Source organism: Ambystoma mexicanum, chromosome 12 (genome assembly GCF_040938575.1).
Source record: "Ambystoma mexicanum isolate Mex_15411 chromosome 12, UKY_AmexF1_1, whole genome shotgun sequence".
In the NCBI taxonomy this organism is placed as follows: domain Eukaryota; kingdom Metazoa; phylum Chordata; class Amphibia; order Caudata; family Ambystomatidae; genus Ambystoma; species Ambystoma mexicanum.
In genome coordinates, this window is record NC_090936.1 from 563,504,410 (window position 1) to 563,520,807 (window position 16,398).

Genomic DNA, 16,398 nt, shown 5'->3' on the forward strand with positions numbered 1-16,398 from the left:
ATTAAGGCATTGTTTTACTTCACTTGTTGTATAATCCGTACACACAAGTTTCCCCTTTTCACACCTATAAGTACCTAGCACCAGTATTTTCATTGTAATCACACTCCAATATTTCATCTGTAGCTATTATTGCGCCAACTACCATTATAAATTCAGTTGGTTCATTAAGGCATTGTTTGCACCACTCGAAGACATACTACGATAGCCATCACTCACATTAGAGGTTTGAGAGCTTAGAGACCACAATACCCATGTATCCTGAGTCGGGGACAGAAGCAACTCTTGCAATGCACAAACTCCCTGTGTACGCCCAACGTCATCACATTCCCACATGATGACGTGGTCTTCATCTACCTCGCACAGAGATGCGCCAGGACCCCCAGCGAGGAACTTCATTACTGCGACGGCAAACTAACACACTGAGTAAGCCCATAGATACGTTTTACATAACTTTACAGAACGCCCGGCATCCCTTGGCATGTGCCTTACCTGCTTACCCATTCTCCCACTAGGTTTCCTCGCTACTCCCAGAAGGCACATTTCGCCATTAGTATCCTCTTGAATCTACCAAGCTGACACCACAATGTTTTAAGGTAAGCCAGTATACGGTTTCCATATACTGCAACAGGTAGCTTTCTATCTGTATGCCCTTAAACATGTTTTTGACATGTCATCCTATGCACTTTTGTACATTGAACCCCTATTAGGTACTGGGGACTCGGCCACATCGCTGCACAGATCAATAACTTGGTCCAAGAACTAACAGTACATAATGATTCGTTCATCGTTAAGGTAACCTCCCTATGTAAGTGGGCACAGTTGATTCACTTGAATACACGGATTGTTACAGCTAACACGTAGGATGATGGTATGTTCTCTTCCACTAGGCAATTTGCACCGATGAATATTAGGCAGTCTACTGCAACAAAATAGCAAAGAGTGAAGATATTTTCAGTCACTCGAAATTATGTTCTGAACAGGTATGGTTTATCTGGACAAAAAGGTGCATTTATGTATGATTTATTCACTGCTTATACTATGTTATATGATTCTATCTCTACAAGATTGTACTTATTATTTTCGTCTAGAGACCACCCTGAAGAAGCACCTAGAGTCTAAAAGGCATTGGCTAGGGCTTCTGCAAATAATCAATTGAGCAATAAAACAGAAAATGATCTGAATACAGAGAACTGAAGCATTTCTGCATTTTATTTACATTAACAAAGATTATAATTTTGAACTTTTGAATACTCATTTGAAGTAGTCTTCACTACACAACAGGCGTCTCCAGGCTCAGTGAATGTTTCATTGAGCATCTTCGCTCCTGAGGCGTGGAAGACCCCACCTATGGACTTTGCTCCCTCCCCCTCTGCAAGTGGGTCTCCTGCAGGAACAGGAGGTCTAGTTTCAAACGGTTGAACTCCCGAATCGTTAAAGATCTCTTGTGTGGGGAATTTAGCTCTCCAACATTTAGGGAACCCAATGCCATATTATACACTATCATTGTAGGGCCGTGACGCAGGCTATGTAACTCCTCATTAGTAAGGTGAAGTCTGTGGTCCAGTGCCATAATTTCGAATTGACAAATTTGTATTACTCTAACTTCCTGTTGAGCGGCCTTAACTTTAATTAACTTGTGCAACCTGAAAACTCTTTGAACAGAACAAAAAAAAAAAAATTCCTCCCTTCTCCCCCCCCTCCCCTTCCTGGCGTCTGGACTATCAGGCTTTCATTGGTCAAATTAACATCTTTGAGCGCCCCCAAATAAACCCGATTCTTTGACATTCACCCCCCAGCTCCCCCGGTCCCCCTTGCATTTTAAGGTCACAACTCAATCATGATTGTCACGTGGGATGGTGGGAGCTTTGTACCACTGTGAGATGCTTGCAGAGGCTGTCTTTCGACAGCTGCTAGGAAGCTGACCCCCTTAGGTCTGTGGGGGGGACATCGGGTCCAGTTTCTTAAATTTGCAGTGGCCTATGACACGTCTCCTGTCAACAAAGCCTTTGTATTTCGGGGCTTCACTCTGTTCTCCCTCATGGCCCCTAAGGGAGGGCCCCAGAGCAGATTCACTCAATCTCCTGAGTCACTCTGCCGAAGTTGTCTTCCGTTTGTAAGATATTTATAGCCTGCGAAATCGAAGGCTAGGGAGAAGGGAAAGCCCCATCTGTATTAAACTCCTCTGGCGGCGAGCCATTTCGTCAGGGGTGCACAGATCTTGGTATATTGTAATTTGAGAGCCTCCCCAGTCCACCGGGCCTCTTTCTCGTCATTTCGAGAATCTTATAGTTCTCTGTGTAATAGTGGAATCTACCCAGCATAGATATTGGGCCGCGGGTGCTTCTGCCCGCTCTATATGCTCCATCAATCGTGGGCTTGTTTGTGTTGTCCTCGTTGAAAATCTTCCTGATGACCTTGTTTATGGCCTTGATAATGTTGTTCTATGTTTCTCCTTCTCGCTCCGGGAACCCAAAAAATGTGCGGTGCTCAAGATTTTTGAAGTCGTCCATTTTCAATGCACACTTCTCTCGAGCTCTGACAGTCTCATATCAATTTGGGTCTCTAGTATGTCCACTGATTGATTTGCCTCGAGCCCTTGGATTCGATCATCCATGCTGCCCCCTTTCTTATCCAGCCCGTCCAGTCTTTTGCTGATATTTGCCCTGAAACCTCTTATTTCGTCAAGGAGCGCTGCCATACCTTTGCTCATTGATTGGGACTCCTCCACATCTGGTGATGCTGTGGTGGGCATGATTTCTTGGGGTCGCTGGGGTTGTTGTTCAAAGTGGAGTTTCTGGAAAGTGGTTGCCCAATTTACAGGTGCAGTGCTGTTCCGAGGCACTTGCAGGCCCAGGGGGTGGGGGGGCCAAGGCAGGCGATTGTGCTTGGGCGTGTTAGGTTCAGGGTCTGGTGTGTGTGACCCACTGTCTAGCTGTGGGAGGCACCGGGACCTTCTCCTGGTCCAGCTCGTCTCTCTCACCAAGGGTTGCCTCCTGGGCTTCAGGTGGATATACCACCTGTAGTAGGCCCCAAGGGGATTGACGACCAGGTCTATTCTTGTAGATATGGTGGCGTGAGGCCGGTTGGTGCGAGGACAGCTCTGTAGCTGGTTCGGGGGAGGCATCCAAAGGAGTTCACTTACTGTTCAGGGCAAAGCAGGGGCGCCTGGGTCTCTTCCCTGGGACCAGCCGTGGTGTGGGTCAGGGTGTGGGGGAGTCCACAGGAGACCGGGGGGTGGTCAGGTTTCCCTCGACGGCAGCAGCAGGGGCCCTCAGGTAGAGCTAATGGCCCTGTCCACCACTCAGTGGCTCGCTGGGGAGTTTGTGGTGCAGAGAAACTCTGGCCGCTGTGGGTTGTTTCACTGGAAGGGGTCGGAGTCACTGCACTTGCCCAATCGCTTTCTCTATCCACTGGGGGCCTGGGAGGGATAGGTGCCTCCTGAGCCACTTCAGGCTAGGAGTGAGAGTTTTCCGTGCCTCAACGGGTTGCTCTTCTCTGGGCCTCAAGTTACCTCCCACTCTGAGCGGGGCTGCAGGGTTCAAGAACGGTGTAGGGGGGGGCAACTGGGTCAAGTACTCGTCCCGCTGTAGGATGTCTGGCGTTCAAGGGCGACCCGGATGTACGCTCCGTCTCGCCGCAGCTAACGAAGTTTAGCTCGATGAAGTCCTTAGGGCTGTGGTCCTCGGGATTTCACTCCACCGGCACTCTGTGAGGTGATATACACGGGTGAGAGGGTTGGGCTATGAAGCAGGTCGGGGGTGCCTGTCCTTATTTGTTTCTGAATTCCCCAGCCCTCTCAGACTCGCTCCCGATGGAATTACAAAGGAGGCCAAGTTGTGTGATATTTCGAGCCCTCCCAGGATCAGATCGAAGGTTGCTGTGGGGGAGGGGCACCGTGGGGGACGGGCCCTGAGGCCTGCGATCGCTCCCTCTGGTGCTCCCTGTCTGGAAGGTGTGGTGGGGCATGCCTCAGACTCCACCACCCGCTTCCTCACACCCAGCCGCCTCGGCCCCGCTCCAATCTGCGGTGTCAATAGAGGGATGTGGGTTGCTGCAGAGCGGCTCGGGCACTGTCGGCTCTGCTGAAAATGCTGGGGCAGAGACTAGGGCAGTCTCTGGCGCTCCGGGTCCGTTTTTCCCCCACGTTCCTCGGGGTGCTGGCTCCACAGGGGGGTCACATTGGTAGCACTTTGGGGGCTACGTGGGGGGCTCTCCTCAATGCGCCCGGCTGGTGGGGAGCGATGCAGAGGAGCTATGACATCTCTGCGCCCCCTGGTGGCCCCTTCCTGTCTTTGTTTTTTTAACTTCAATATTGTATGAGCACATATTTCCCCCTTAAGTTGTCTAGCTAAAAGCTTATCTTCTTTATTTGCTTTTATATAGTAATACGAAACACATCCAAGTGGCCCTGCGTATTTTTCAGTGCCCTCTGCAAAGTCCTATTTGACCCCTTCTCCATTTCCACCTGTATCTCTGTCACTTTATTCACTAGTTCTGCTTCTTGTGGCCTTCTTTGTTTATCCCTTGCCGCTATAAGATTCCCTCTCGTGAACCACCTCGAAGGCATCCCACACCACTTCCTTAGCCATTCACTAGGTCTCGTTGTCAACCAACTGTCCAAATTTTATCCTTTAATATTCCCACTAGAGCTGGATCTTGCATAATGTCTGTTGAAAATGTCCACCTCTCTAGATCTCCCACTATGTTCCCTAACACTATCTTCATTGGTAGTGGAGCGTGATCAGACATAGAGATTACTCCCAAATCCATATATTCGACCCTTCCCAACAAATGTGTAGAGGATCTATGTGATCACTGAGACCACACATAACTGCAACGGCCGAATATGATGACTTTTTTTAATTAAACCTCTTTGCACCACATAGATATGCGGGGGAGACCCCTGCATCCCTCCATATTACTATAATATCCCACACCCCCCCCCACATATATATGTGGTGTCAGGGGGTTACATTTTTTTTAAGTCGTCAGCATTTTCAGCCGTCGCAATTTTCAGGTCGACATTTTTGTACGATTCCACGTGTGGATACCCATATATAATCCAATCTGGACTGGGATAAATGTACATGGGAGTAGAATGTATAATCCTTGTCTTGTCCTTTCTATCTCTTTCCAAGTATCATGGAAAGCTAATGTAGTTATTTTGCTTTAGCGCTTTAGATGGTGCCTTTATATAGAGCAGTTACTTAGCTGCTATCTATCTGGGGGGTCCATGCATATTAAAATCTCATCCCTTCAATTGTGAAAGCACCCCTCTTAAGAATCTGTCTTGCCTCTAGTTGGGAGAGTATACATTTCCCAATGTGTAAGTCAGGGGCCCAAGTGTTAGGTTGAGGAAAACTGATCTCCCTTCCGCATCCGTCCTAGTGTCCAACACTTGTACCCTTATTAACACCCTTGCCGTTTTGTCTGCCGCATTAGCCCTATGTAGATTAGAGTAACCTTTTAGCCCGAGTTTCCCCTTTATCCTTTTTCCCCGATATGTGTCTCTTGATACATCAGGATATCCGGTTTCTCCCTTTAAAATATCTTTAACTTCTTCCTCTTGACTTGTGTGTTCATACCTCTCACATTATAAGACAAGATTTTAACTATTGCTATTGCAGTTTAGTAGTACACACACGACCCGTTTAGTTGCATGTAAACTCTTCTCCACCTCCTCCTCCTGGCGTTGGCCCTCTAGATAATGCAGAGTCCTGTCGTGGGGAATCCTAGACCCCACTTTCAGATTCCAACCCTCCTACCACCACGCCGTGTCCCCCATGGTCTGCATTCTTACTTCATACGTGTGTCTGTTTGTTCTGCAAAAGTCTCAAAGTTCTCCTCCGGGTCCGCTGGTATTCTGAAAAGCCAATCCTTTTCGATAGCTCTGTGTCTAACGGTCTGCTTGTATTTTCAGGAGGGGCATGTATTCACGACTTTCCCTTCTCATTTCCCTTGCTCTTCACCATCTTCCATCCCCAAGGATTCCCGCTCCTTCTGGCCAGTCTGTCAGATGGTCTGACGCTATCCTGAACTTCAATGTCCTCCTCCTATATTTGCAGAATATGCTGTCCCTCTTCGCATGTCGTAATCCTATGCTGCCTGCCCTCCCATGTGAAGAGCAGGCCAAATGGCAACGTCATTTTATATCTAATTTGTTTCTGGGCCAAAATGTCCTCACAGGGCTCATGGCCCTTCTCTTTTGAGGCGTCGGCTGGGCCAAGTCTTGATATAGCTGAACTTCACTGCCATTACCCTTAATCAGCCCGAGGGTCGCACTGCCTTTAGTATGTATTCTTTTTGGCTAAATGTAAACGCTGTGAGTACATCCCTTGGTCGCACTCCCGGATCCGATCTTCTTGGGCCAACTCTGTGTACTCGGTCCGAATTGACCATCTTTGTCCCGTCAGAAGGTCCACAAATATATGCTGTACTGTAACTGACAAGTCTTTATCCTCTATAGATTCAGATACATTTTTAATACGAATGTTGGATCTTCATGATCGATTTTCGAAGTCCTTGCACTGTATTTCTAAATTGTGTGTGAGGCGAGAAAGAAGTTCCAGGGTCTCATCGTTTTTGCTCAAATCTTCTGCTGTATCTTGTAATGCTATGTCGCATCTACCCTTTCTTCTAACTTCGCCACATCGCTCTTCAGCTCCTGCAAGGATTGTCTCATTTCAGCTTTCAGTTGAGCAAATTGGGACAGAACAGTTATCATAAATTGCGCCTGAAATTCTTTAAAGCACTGTTGCAGATCTTCTTTGCACATTGCCATAGCTGTCTCCTGATCCTCCTTGCCTCTTACCCCCTGAGGTGATGTCTCCGTCCCCACAGTTTTTTGATGCTGCTCTCCTTCTTTTTCATTGGGGGATTTTGCCCCACCGTCGCTGCCTTCCCCTTGACTTTGGACATTGGGAGCTATTGTATATGCTCGGGCGAAGTGTTATATGCTAATCACTGTATCAAAGAGAACTGGAAATTCACACTCCTCTATGTACCATTCCTATGTGCACTAATGGATTGGGATCTGGGGAATCTATGCCTTCCTGGCCTGTCTCCTTCCAATGCCTTGGCCACTAGTAAAGGAGAATGTATTTTGTAATTTATCCCAACTCCTCCTAACTATTTGTGTCTTTGTTTTCCTTACCTTTATGCACAGTCACTTAATCTCTGCTTCAAGGGGTGTCCCTCATTGTCCTGTGGGAAGCCTCCAAAAATTGAAGCCACTCCACCACTTTGCGCCCAGCTGCTTCCAAAATTCTCTCAGGATGGTGGAGTGGAATGTCCAAAATCAGGGAGCGAGTCAAAATTGCGGCGAGCTCCACCTCCTTGTTATTCTTTATTTTGGTGGCCCCCAGCGGACTGGTGGGGGCGCTGGGTTTAAAATTCCTGCACCTCTATTTCCGCTTGCTAAGTCATCCGTGCCACCATTACCCCTGCGATTCTGTTCCAGTGCTTTCAAATCGTACTCGCTGGCCAGTACATTACTGAAGGTGCGCTGCCGGTAGCTAATCCACCCAGCCTCCGGTCCTCTTCTGTGGTCCGGTCCTGGATAGACTGATCTGCCCAATCCGTGCTCCACTTACACTCACAGCCCCAGTCTACTCATCAGATCCCCCTTACCTTCAGCTCCGGATTCAGTCTGTATGCGTAGATCGCTTCTTGTCTACGCTCTGCTCTACTCACGAGCCCCGCCCACCTCTATCACCTCTTCCATTTCCTGTTATTCTGGATAAGTACATCCACTAGTCAAATGTCCTGAGTGCTGATCAGGACCCACGTAGCTGCTCTGTCCTGCTAATGATGCGGCCCGGTGGGGACGAGGCAGCTCACTCGCATGCGTCTTCACCGGCTGCCATTTTGGAATCCTTTTAGTTTGAAGGCATATTCGGATTTTATAATTTAGTCAAAGGCGCCCCTCTGCGAGAACTAACACGGCCTATTGACCTGTTATTTGGGAAGGTACCCACTCGAGAGTCCACAGCCACACTTTAACTCACTGTACCTTTCACAGATGGGAAATATATATTTGCATATCAGTCTTTGTCCCACCCACATGGGCTGTCCATAACTGAAATGCTATAGCAATTCTCTTCTGAACAGGAGTACCAACAGCAACCCCATACACGTGTTTCAGCCTTGTTGGGCATAATCAGTGAGGTGGAGCTGTGCAGAGCTCTGAGCACAGTGAGCAAGAGGTCCGCCTATGACTACATTTTGCATATTTGAATTTTACTTTCTTGCTGTTTCTCCCAAATTAATCGCCTCCTTTTTAATCCATGCCCTTATTTTCCTACAGTCGTTTCTAATTAACAGTCTACCTTCTTGAAAATGACTTCATTTTCTCCTAACATGTATGAGGGTGGCCACTTACAAGCCTTTCAATTGCTTTGTTTGACAAAATATCTTGCACACCCTTTCCTGCTTTGCATTTACCCGTTTCATTTCCCTTGTAATTCTTTTCTCTTGCAGTCTGCACTCGTGACAAAGACGGAAAGACCGTTCCTCTGCCCTCTGCCAAGACCGCTAAGTGGAAGTGTATCTCCAGAGAGAGCCTGGATTACCTTACAACAATAATTGACGGGTCAATAATGTACGTATCTGATGGTGTTATAACCAGGCAAAAAGGACATCCTTCTTTTTTTCTTAATTGTGTTGCCTATTACTCCTACAAGCTGAAACTATTGCATTACAGTACAGCGTGGAGGAGAAGGATGACCTGTGAGGATGGACATATCGCTTGTGGCTGTTTGGTTATTTACCTACCCATCGACTGCTCATGGCCATGACAATCCATATGGTCATTCCCACCCACTACCTGCCTCTCCCACCCAAAACACATCCTTCTGGGATGTCTTTGTGTTAGCTCTTTTTCAAATAGTAACATCAACATTTGCTTGCCAGTGTTATTTCAAAGCAGTCTGCTGAGGTAATGTCTTAGTTGTAGCTGTACATGTTCTACTGTTGTAATATAAATGTCTTAACCAAGTGTGTCTTTAACCACTTGATTTCTATCTGTTCCTTGCCTTGAAATTCTGTTAAAACGATAAATGTAACAGTTTTGGCTTGTGTGTTAGGTGTGCATTTGACATTCACTGCTATCATACATCCAGGTAATCGCACTTTTTTCTAGCGTTTGACAACTTTTGTCAAGTTAGTAAAGTTATGGCATTACCTGGAAAATGCCTATAATATACCTACACAAAAGTCAAAACTGTTAGCTTTGCAAATGCTTGTTTTACTCTAGATGATGGGTGACGTGTATGGCACTGCAGGCCATCATGTAGCTTCAGTGCGCTATTGGGTAGTTAAGAGGAAGGGGCAGAATGGAAAGGAGGGGAGAGGCAGGAAAAGAGGGCATATGGAGAACAACAGTTGAGGGGCGATATAAGCAGGGAGAAACCCACCATTCACAAATACATGTTGCATTCTATTATTGGTGAATGTGGTTATACAAACTTCAATTGACATCCGAGGTAGAGTCGTTTTTGAAAGAAACTAAAAGCTGAACCCAAGTGTCAGAGGTTCCATTTTCTTACAAATGCTGATTCGGAAAGACTTGTATGCACATTTTAGTGGCGGTGGCATTCGACATTTTGGGAGTGTTCTCTAGCTGTCCGAGCTCTAAAAATGGAAGTGTCCAAGAACTGGGGCTATCGTTTCTCCCGCTTTCTACTTGTGACTGCTTGGAGTTTCTTGAAGGACGCACAGCTTTAAGCTGTTGTTAGATAGTAGTGAGTAAGGCAGCTGGTTTGATGCAAAGGCACTCTCAAAATAGTCTAGTGACATTTACTATAGAAAAGAAATGATCTCTCAAAAAAACATGACTTTTTCATGCAGTCTTCAAACGCCAAACACTCCACAGCTTCATCCCAGATTCATGGCAAATATGCATTCCACTTAGCGATTATTTATCTTCCGTTCATCCACTCATGCAAAATATACTGTGCGTGTGGGTTTCTCCTGTAGTATTTAACTCTAACTCCGAGTGGGCAAGTGTATACTGTCCATGACACATTGTTTGCCCAACGCTGATTTTGGTTTTGATTTCTTATTTCAGTAATGAAAGATCTTCCATTGGGCCTAACAGCCTTAGTTTGAGAACTTGTGGACTCGAAGGTTGCCACTGTTCTACCCTCATGAGTCTGATGTACACATAATTTCTGGCTAGTGTTGGGCATAAGGGGATCCGACAGCCCCAGTCTGCAACTCACACTAGTGAGCCCTCATTACAAGTTCATCAGGTTTTCCACCCGAATACTGCATGCATTTACTGTATTGTTATGTCGTACCACCCTACTGGTGGCAAGAAATTGAGTATATACAAAAATCGTCTTCTAAAATCTGTTCTCGTACCTTTTTGGAGGATTGAAATAGATTTGACAGATGGGAAATAAACAAAATGGTCAGTATTGAACCTTTTGTGCCTCACTTTGCAAACGATTTGAGAAGCCCAATAACTGAGAAACTATCTGCCCCCTTTGAATGTCCCCAGCAGATTTTTGTCCTTTAATTCGAAGGGAGGTGCAACCGCAGCCCTTCACATTAAGTACAAAAGCGGTGATGCATAAGGTGGAACTGTGATCTTTCATTTTTATTGATTCAACTTTAAGGAGGAAAGATAGTTGGTTGTGGACATGTTTACAGGGAGGCTCGAGACAGACCTTCTGTGAGCACATCCCAATCCTTCAGCCATACAGATCTTTAGGACATAGAAAAAAGAATGTGATGCTGGAAAAGCCTTTTGGCGGGAGACAACCTCCTACTCCTTGTCCTCCCAATTCTCTCTGTGTGTTTTCTCTGTTTTCTGCCACTGAGGTCAAGCATGGATCTCTGGCAGTGCAAATCGTCATTTTTCCTTTTGGTGAACAACACACATGGGATACCCTTTTGGCACCCATGGGTAGGGGTACACCCTTGTATCCCTTGTGTGTTTTTTATTTTTTGGGGCACCTGTGCTGCCCACAGAGCAGTGTATAGGCATGCTGACTGCACAGTGGTGCTGAGTGTCCTCCATTTTGGGACACCCAGGCCGTGCCATAGGAATCAATGGCTTCCTGGACAAGGGCAAGATGGCCACTGTAGCCTCTTGGTTTCTATTGCCTTTACACCTTGTTTCCCAAAGTCCTGGGAAGCCCTAACTCTGTACCTTTCCCCCTGACTGGCTGTTGGGCGGAAATACTATATATGCCTCTGGGGCTGTGTCCTGTCTGATTGGAGCCTTCCCAGGGGCTGTGTGTTCGGGCACACCCTTGGGGTGGGACCTGTATGAATGGAATCGGAAGTCCACTCACATTCTGTGTTTAGGGTGTCTGGTTTTGGGCCAGCCCTGACTGAAACTGGAGCGAATGCAGTCGAGTGTTCTGAAAGGCTGGGTGCTTACTCCAATCCACATTCTGTGTTATGAGTGTCTGGTTTGTGTGAATGGCCTGAATGCCTGTGAGCCTGATTGGCTGCCTGCATGTGCTTGTGAATGATTGGCTGACTGAGCCTGGCTCAGGGTCTTGGCGACTAATCCAGAACAGGACTGCGAGACTTGTCCTTGGCCTCAAGCCCTGGGATCATATTTTTCCAGCTCTGCAATCTCTCCATTGGCTCCCAGTGGATGCAAGGATTAAATTCAAAACCCTCTGCATTGTCCACAAGGCTTTCTGGGGCCTGGGTCCAAAATACGTTCAGCTGTACCTCCACCAATACCTCCCCTCTCGAGCTCTTCACTCCTCTACCGCTAACTCCCTCAGGGTCAGTCGTTTTTCAAAGAAACGAGCTGGGGGTAGATCTGCCTTCGGCCGGGGCCTCCCTCTGGTACAGCCTCCCTTCCACTCTGAAACTTGAGGAGAACCGTCTCTGGTTCCGGAAGCACCTCAAGACCTTCCTCTTTGTTTCTGCCTTTGCTCCCCCTCTTCCCTGCTGATCTGTTCTCTCTTGGCACTGTGCACCTGGCCACCCTCTGTCCTCTGGGCCCAGGTACCTGCACACCCTGCCACTCTCCCGCACTGCCTCCGTGCCACCCCTTGCACTGGGGTCTGTATCTGTACCCATAAAGTGGCCCCCTTTTTCTTCCTGCACTTATCAGACCTACCCTGTCTGCTGCCTTAACCCCAGCACTTTCCACTTGCTGACTGCACTACCGCCGTTGGTTGCCTTTATTATTTATTTATAATTTTTTATCTGTTTCTCCTTTGCTCTGCACTTTCCACTTCCTCCCCCTCCCATGCACTTTTCCCCTCCCCCTCTCCCATGCACTTGCGTGTTCTCAATGTCACTGGGCCTAGTAAGATCGTTGTTTTGTTCTCCCCTGTTCCCCTCCCTTGCCGCGCTCTGAAACACTTGTGTACGGGCGCGATAGAAATAAAATATCAATATCAGCCTGAGTGACTTCAGAGCAAATGTGTATAACTAGGGACCTCTCACTCATCAATGTGTTCAGAAGCTAAAGCTGACTCAAGAAGCTGTTACCTGGAGCCCAGCTGGAGGAAGAAGTCTGCTGCTGTATTATTATACTTGTTTTTTTATAACACGCTTAATACCGAAGAGGTTTCTAAGCGCGCATCAGGGATTAGAACCTGTGTAGCTCTACTTTGTCTTGCTTCCAAGATGACACATTGCCACTGAGCTATACTACCCGTGCCAACCTGTGTGTCCTTCCAAGGACTGATCCAAGAGAGGACCTGGTTAGTCAACCTCTTCCCGCGCTAAACAGGCCTATCGTGCACCTGCTACTCTTCATCAGAAGTACCCTGGAATCCAGTCCTGTGTGCCTGCCGCTGGAGAAGGGGTCTTAGTGCCTGGACATCTTGATCAGTGTTAGGGAGAATTCTCTGTTTAGGCTGAATTTCCCTACCTAGTGAGTCCCCCAGCAGCTTTGCTGGATTTCTGGGGTTTAATTTTTTTCTCCTGCCAAGAGTGAGACTCTTTTACCCTCACTCTTGGACATGTTGAAAGTGTGTTTTCTTGGTTAAACCTTGTGTTGAATGGGCTATGGGGTCTTTTACTCCATAGGGCCTCATGTATTTTTGTGATGTGGGTCACACAGCACCCTCTGTGCCGTGACCCAGGGGTGTCCTAGGGACTCCCCAACATAGACTCCATACCCTGGGACTGACTACTGTCTCCCAGGGCATGTAAAGTCACCAAAGACTTTGCTAGTCTTGAATCCTGAACAGAACCAGTACAAACCATCATATTGTGGACGTACTGGCTGGGGCAATTCGATTGCCCCAGGGTCTGTTAGTCGAGGGGGCACGTCTCCGTCCCCCCTGATCGAGTTTTGGCTGGTGGCAGTGGAAACTACTTTTTATATCCCACCGCTGCCACCAGTGTTAGGCAGAAACCTGTGCAGTTCCCTTGGGGAACACTGCAAAAGATTTAAGACTACAGGTAGAGCAGTAAACCCCTTTGGTAGCAGTCTGTACCACCCAGATTTACCTGGTAGCTGTGGCTGAGCAGTCAGACTTCTCTCAAGAAGAGTTAGGCAGTATGCAAAGTATACACAATATGTACCAAAACACAATAGCACAAGCAAACACTGACCAGAGCTTGGTTTCAAAAGTATATAGTTATTTATTTAAAAACACATAAGTTAAAAACACTCTAGCAAAATATAGTAAACACTTCAAACACAGTTATAATGAAAGTAGATTCAATCCTTTCTCCTATCTAGACAACTCTAGGTTAACACCACTTAATTAAAACAGAGGTGAGTGCTTAACGTTAGATGACACTCTAGTAGTTTCCAAGAAAGGGAGAGAAAAAGCAGAAATGGGTTAAACACACCACTCTAAGGTCCAGAACACTTGCAATAGGCTCAAAGAAGCACAAAGTCACAGGTGAGCAAAAGTCACTAGGCAGGGCCCACTCTTAGAGTAGCCGGAGCGAAAATGTGCCCAAGATCACACTGTTAGTTAGAGATTCAAAGTCTGGCAAGGAGTCAAAAAGAGTTTAGAGTGGCTCAGAAAGTTTAGCCAAAGTGTCCCAGGCACTCCCAGGTTCGAAAGCCGGGGACTAAATCTACCCCGTACAGTCGGTGGCAAGGGAAGCCAGGCGGAACACAGTACCTTAAGCGGAAAGGATCCTCCAGCGGGGGCAGTTGTTCCAGGCAGCGACAGCAAGGCTCGACGTCGGTCAGGGGAGAAGAATATCTCGCTGAAGAGCAGAAGAGAAAGGTCGTAGCACTGCCCGGGAAGAAACCAGCCGCGGAGTTCTCCGGTTAAAGGGTTGGTACCGACTTTCGCGGTATGGGGGTAAAGTGTGGTATTCCGGATGCCGGGGTGCTTGGCACAGGCAAGGCGGCCACGAGATACCTCAAAGAACGGAAAGAAGGCGAAAACTGGTTGTCCCCACCAGTCAAGAGAAGTCGCCACAGGACCAAGAATCCGACGAGGGAAGAGCTGAGCCGACCTGCTTCGACGACACCACCCGGTGGAGCCCTGCTGAACCGTCTCACCACTTTTTCCCGACGACCGAGGAGAACTCTTAACGGAGTGGCTCCTTCCCTTGACTGGTGGGGACAACCAGTTTTCGCCTTCTTTCCGTTCTTTGAGGTATCTCGTGGCCGCCTTGCCTGTGCCAAGCACCCCGGCATCCGGAATACCACACTTTACCCCCATACCGCGAAAGTCGGTACCAACCCTTTAACCGGAGAACTCCGCGGCTGGTTTCTTCCCGGGCAGTGCTACGACCTTTCTCTTCTGCTCTTCAGCGAGATATTCTTCTCCCCTGACCGACGTCGAGCCTTGCTGTCGCTGCCTGGAACAACTGCCCCCGCTGGAGGATCCTTTCCGCTTAAGGTACTGTGTTCCGCCTGGCTTCCCTTGCCACCGACTGTACGGGGTAGATTTAGTCCCCGGCTTTCGAACCTGGGAGTGCCTGGGACACTTTGGCTAAACTTTCTGAGCCACTCTAAACTCTTTTTGACTCCTTGCCAGACTTTGAATCTCTAACTAACAGTGTGATCTTGGGCACATTTTCGCTCCGGCTACTCTAAGAGTGGGCCCTGCCTAGTGACTTTTGCTCACCTGTGACTTTGTGCTTCTTTGAGCCTATTGCAAGTGTTCTGGACCTTAGAGTGGTGTGTTTAACCCATTTCTGCTTTTTCTCTCCCTTTCTTGGAAACTACTAGAGTGTCATCTAACGTTAAGCACTCACCTCTGTTTTAATTAAGTGGTGTTAACCTAGAGTTGTCTAGATAGGAGAAAGGATTGAATCTACTTTCATTATAACTGTGTTTGAAGTGTTTACTATATTTTGCTAGAGTGTTTTTAACTTATGTGTTTTTAAATAAATAACTATATACTTTTGAAACCAAGCTCTGGTCAGTGTTTGCTTGTGCTATTGTGTTTTGGTACATATTGTGTATACTTTGCATACTGCCAAACTCTTCTTGAGAGAAGTCTGACTGCTCAGCCACAGCTACCAGGTAAATCTGGGTGGTACAGACTGCTACCAAAGGGGTTTACTGCTCTACCTGTAGTCTTAAATCTTTTGCAGTGTTCCCCAAGGGAACTGCACAGGTTTCTGCCTAACAATCAGAACAAGTCAAACTGTCACCCACGGTCCAGAAGAGTGTTTGTGGTCGCTGGAAGCCAGATTGCTGTCTGCCGCCCAGAAAGGGGGTGCCGTGGCAAAGTGCTGCTTGACAGCCGGAGCTGCAAAAGTTCCACCTGATAAAAAACTTTTAATGGACATCCCTGACACAACATCTGAACACTCTGTCCCGCCGAAGAAGATCCCAGTTTGCTGTGTGCAGAGACAGGTTCGCTGGTGGGTTTTCCGCCACCAATATCTGAAGAAGACATCCCGAGGGTCCAGCCTTGGTGAGGGTCCGTAGTCTAGTGGTTGCTTCCAGGCCAACCGAAGCCATCCAGAGGTCCGTGCTGCGGCTGCAGCACCGAAAAACAAAGACAATAAACCACGAAATCCTGAAACTTCCTTCTGCGACTGCACCCATCGGCATCGAATGTTATCCGATGTCGCCAAGTGTCTTATCCTCTTTAGCCAGGCCTTTTCAGAGTTCACAGCAAGTTTCACCTTCGTGGGACCTCCATAGCCAGATTAACGACCCGCCAACGGAGACTACTGCAAAGAACAAAAGTGCTACCTTTCCAACACTGTCTGGTTCTTCATTTTCTCTTGGCCATGGCATCCCAGCAACTCCTTCTTAAAAAGAGGGTCTATCCTTCAGGGGTCCTGTCGAGTGAAGCCAAGAACTCCACCACTTCGCCTGCCAAGGCATCAAAGGTACTGTGACGAAGAGCGTTTTCCAGCCTCAGGAATCATACAGGGGTCTCAGATTCATGGCGGATCCTGTTCTCCTGTGGCATCACAAGTACTTTGGAACCTATACAAATAAAATAAGGGCATTATTGATCTTGGCTGGGCTGTAGTAGACAA

The 16,398-nt window shown here is 47.5% G+C and overlaps 1 protein-coding gene across 2 annotated transcripts in view; it reads left to right on the forward strand.

Annotated features, from left to right (window-relative positions):
* Positions 1-16,398, forward strand: part of CENPQ (centromere protein Q) — a 486,431-nt gene that overhangs the window by 216,653 nt on the left and 253,380 nt on the right. For both annotated transcript variants that reach the window (XM_069628870.1, XM_069628869.1), the window contains exon 5: positions 8,479-8,599. In XM_069628870.1, coding sequence (XP_069484971.1) covers positions 8,479-8,599 — 121 coding nt within the window. The remainder of the gene's footprint in view (positions 1-8,478; positions 8,600-16,398) is intronic.